The sequence below is a fragment of the Cyprinodon variegatus genome, unplaced genomic scaffold, assembly GCF_000732505.1.
Source record: "Cyprinodon variegatus isolate N-32 unplaced genomic scaffold, C_variegatus-1.0 Scaffold190, whole genome shotgun sequence".
NCBI classification, from domain to species: domain Eukaryota; kingdom Metazoa; phylum Chordata; class Actinopteri; order Cyprinodontiformes; family Cyprinodontidae; genus Cyprinodon; species Cyprinodon variegatus.
The window spans coordinates 370417-373526 of NW_015150643.1; the positions used below are offsets into that span (position 1 = coordinate 370417).

General features: G+C 47.1%; 1 protein-coding gene across 4 annotated transcripts in view; it reads right to left on the reverse strand.

The window, feature by feature from the left end:
• LOC107087676 (protein Wiz-like) overlaps positions 1–3110 on the reverse strand; it is a 69912-nt gene that overhangs the window by 48206 nt on the left and 18596 nt on the right. For all 4 annotated transcript variants that reach the window (XM_015379374.1, XM_015379375.1, XM_015379376.1 and 1 more), the window contains exons 5-6: positions 1944–2089; positions 434–1852 (exon numbers count right to left, since the gene is read on the reverse strand). In XM_015379374.1, the coding sequence (XP_015234860.1) occupies positions 434–1852; positions 1944–2089 (1565 nt within the window). The remainder of the gene's footprint in view (positions 1–433; positions 1853–1943; positions 2090–3110) is intronic.

The window sequence follows — 3110 nt, forward strand, 5'->3', positions numbered from 1 at the left end:
GGATGGATGGATGGATGGATGGATGGATGGATGGATGGATGGATGGATGGACAGAAAATAAAAAAAGGCATAACTAATACATAATATTACAAAGATCTGTCAACTTTAAAAAGTATTGTTTATAGTTTTTCTGTAGTTTATTAAAATATGCCATAAAAAAAAAATGAATTTTCACAATAATCAGTAGAAGACAGATCACTGACCTTCCTTCTACTGATTATTGTGAAATTTCTCATTTTTTTTATCCCCAGATTTTCCATCCCTATAAAGTCCGCTTGTCTGAGGAAATGTATTAAAGCTCAGATGCTGCTTTAAAACCTAAATCTTCCACGGGTATAAATAGTTTTGGGTTCAGCTATATTTTGTAGGTAAGTGTAACTGCTGTGAAATCTACCATCCAGACTGAAGTTTCCATTCTGCCCTGCAGCCTCACCTGGACTGTTCAGCTTCCTGCCCACAGGTGAGTCGGCCTCTGGCTGGGACGGCTTTTCTTCCTCGCCGTTGTCACACTCCTCCTCTTCCTCTTCACTCCCAGGCAGTGCATCATCATCTGCCTCGGGATCAAACTTGGACTTCCCTGCTGTCCTGAATGTCCTGTTTGTGACATAGTTGTGCCGGGCAGCTCCATGGTCTGATGCCGTGCTGTCCTCTGAGGCAGTGACATCCCCCTGGCTTGTGGCAGCAGCAGCAGCAGGTGGGGATTCGCACTCAGAGAGGTACTGACAACCTGGATCGGTGTCAAGAACTTGTGCATTAGATGTTAGAGACGGGCTGGTTTCCCTGTTCTGCTCAACTGGCATAGTTTGGGGCTGAACCAGAGCCTGGCGCTCCTTTAGAACCCTCTGCCCCCGCTGGGGATGGAGGATCTGCCTCTTCCTCTTGTGAATCTTGGAGTGATTAGCCAGAGCCTGGGCAGTTCTTGTGCTGAAGTTACACTCGCTGCAGACAAAGCGGCGGCGGTGGGCCTGTGCTGGGCTTCGGGCTGAATTTGGAGGAACCGAGTCCACGTCTATGGCAGCAGAATCTGGATCCTGAACTGAGGATGAATCTGTGGCCGGAGGAGGAGATTTCCCCATTTCGCCATCTGACATTTCCCCTGGATGTTGCGTAACAGTTGGGTCGGCGTGCTTCAGCGCTCCACTCTCCTCTCCTTCCGACTCTTTTGCCTTTTCCACTTCATTCAGTTTCTCAATCTCCTCTAGAATCTTCAGACGGGACTCCTGGTGCCTCCTTTGGTGGTCGGCCAGCGCCGGGCGGTTTGGGAGGATCCAGCCGCACTCCGCACACCGTAACCGGCTGCCCTTTCCTGAACGCCTGCTTCCTCCCGCTGGGGTCTGGCAGTGCTCAGCCATGTGCTCCTGCAGGTGGACCTGCTTTTTGAAGTAAATGCTACACTCCACACAGGTGTAGATCTCGTTTCCAGACCCCGACTCGCTTTTCTCCTCAACTTCGTCTGTGAACTTCACCGTCTCGTCATCTTCCTCGAATTCATAAACCTGTGATGGACTGTGCGGAGCCGCCTCAGCGGTTTTAGATGTTTGAGGACTCTGTCTTTCTGACATGTGAGCTTCAGGCGATCCCATTCCAGAGAAGGGTCTGAGCAGCGCCCTCTTCCTCCTGCGCCGCTGAATGAACGTGCACTGAGCCCAAGGAGCAGGGGGCGGACTCTCTGGGTCAGAGTCTCCAGGGAAGGTATAAACATCTCTCTCAGGCTCCCTGGCTTCCTTTCCTTTAGGCCTTGTCTCGTCCTTGCTGTTCTCAGCCTCCTCTTCTTTTGGGCATGCTTCCTTTGGTTTTCCTTTGGAGAGAAATGGCTCAGCACCCTCGGATACGCTCCAGACTCTGCTACCTCCTGCAGTAAAAGAAAAAAAAAGCAAGCATGGGGTTTAAGGACAATGAACAGAGAGAGGTTTCAGATTCACGTTCTCCCTTAGGGTGCTCACCTTCTGTTTGGCCAAGCTGACTCGTCTTTGGCTCCTCTTTCTTTGTGCTATTGTTGTCACTACCCCCCTCTGCAGGGGTGGATGTGTCAGTCGTACTATTGAAGGAATGCAGTTTCTCAAATTCCTGTTCATCTTCACCATCGAGCCTAACAGGAAAGAAAAAAGAAACACATGACACGGCTTTTGTGAAGACAGAAATGGCAGCCATGCTCCGTCTCACATTTCTTTCCAAGGGCCACAGGTATCAGTGAGGAAAAGAGGCAGCAATTCAGCGCTGTCCAACTAGCCCACCCTCATTTCTAAAGTTTTATGCAAGAAATGTATTTAGAATCCAAGAATAATGAAAAATATAATGGTTTTCTCTTCAGTTTTGGATTGCCTCTTTGGACTAACATCAAATGATTCACACCTTTAGAAGAAAAAGGCTAAATATTAACAATGTGATGAGATGTCTAAGGTTCACCAAATTCTCTCTCGGTGGAGTTTGAAGAAAGCATTTCAATGCCATTTAAAGGGATCTATGATTAGTTCTAAAAGACTTTATTTAAAAAAATATATATATATTTTCAATGTAAACAAAATACGGTAAACACACTGTAAGCTTTTGATTTGTAATAAAATATTCTCACGTCGATGTCGCCATGTTATTTATGCTGGATAAATAAAGCAAGCTAGGTTCTGTAGCGCTAGGTCTGTCCAGTTAAAACAGCAATGAGTATAATTTTTAGTTTGAATCGCAGCACACTAAAATATGATGAGAATGTAGAAATCACAAAATGAAATTGAGATGAGGAGGACCAAACCGAGGAAGAGGAAACATGGGGGAATGGTGGCCTAGTGGTTAGGGCGTAAAGCTTGGAATCCTGAGGTTCTCAGATCAAGCCCCACTCCCACAGACTGCCACTCTGGGTCTCTGAACAAAAAACCCTTAAAGCCCGGCGTACACTGTGCGATTTTCGGGGCGATTTTCCAGTCGTGCGAGAATTTTTTGATTGGGCCGACTTTCAGCCTGATCGTGCGTCGTGAGGCGTGTAGGTTACAGGGGGTAACGAGGGGCGATCAAACAGAAAATCAAACGTTTGATTTTCTCCCGATTGTCGTGGGCAAATCGCTCAGGGCGCACAGGGTTCCTACAGCATAAGGCAAGTTAAATTCAAGACTTTTTAA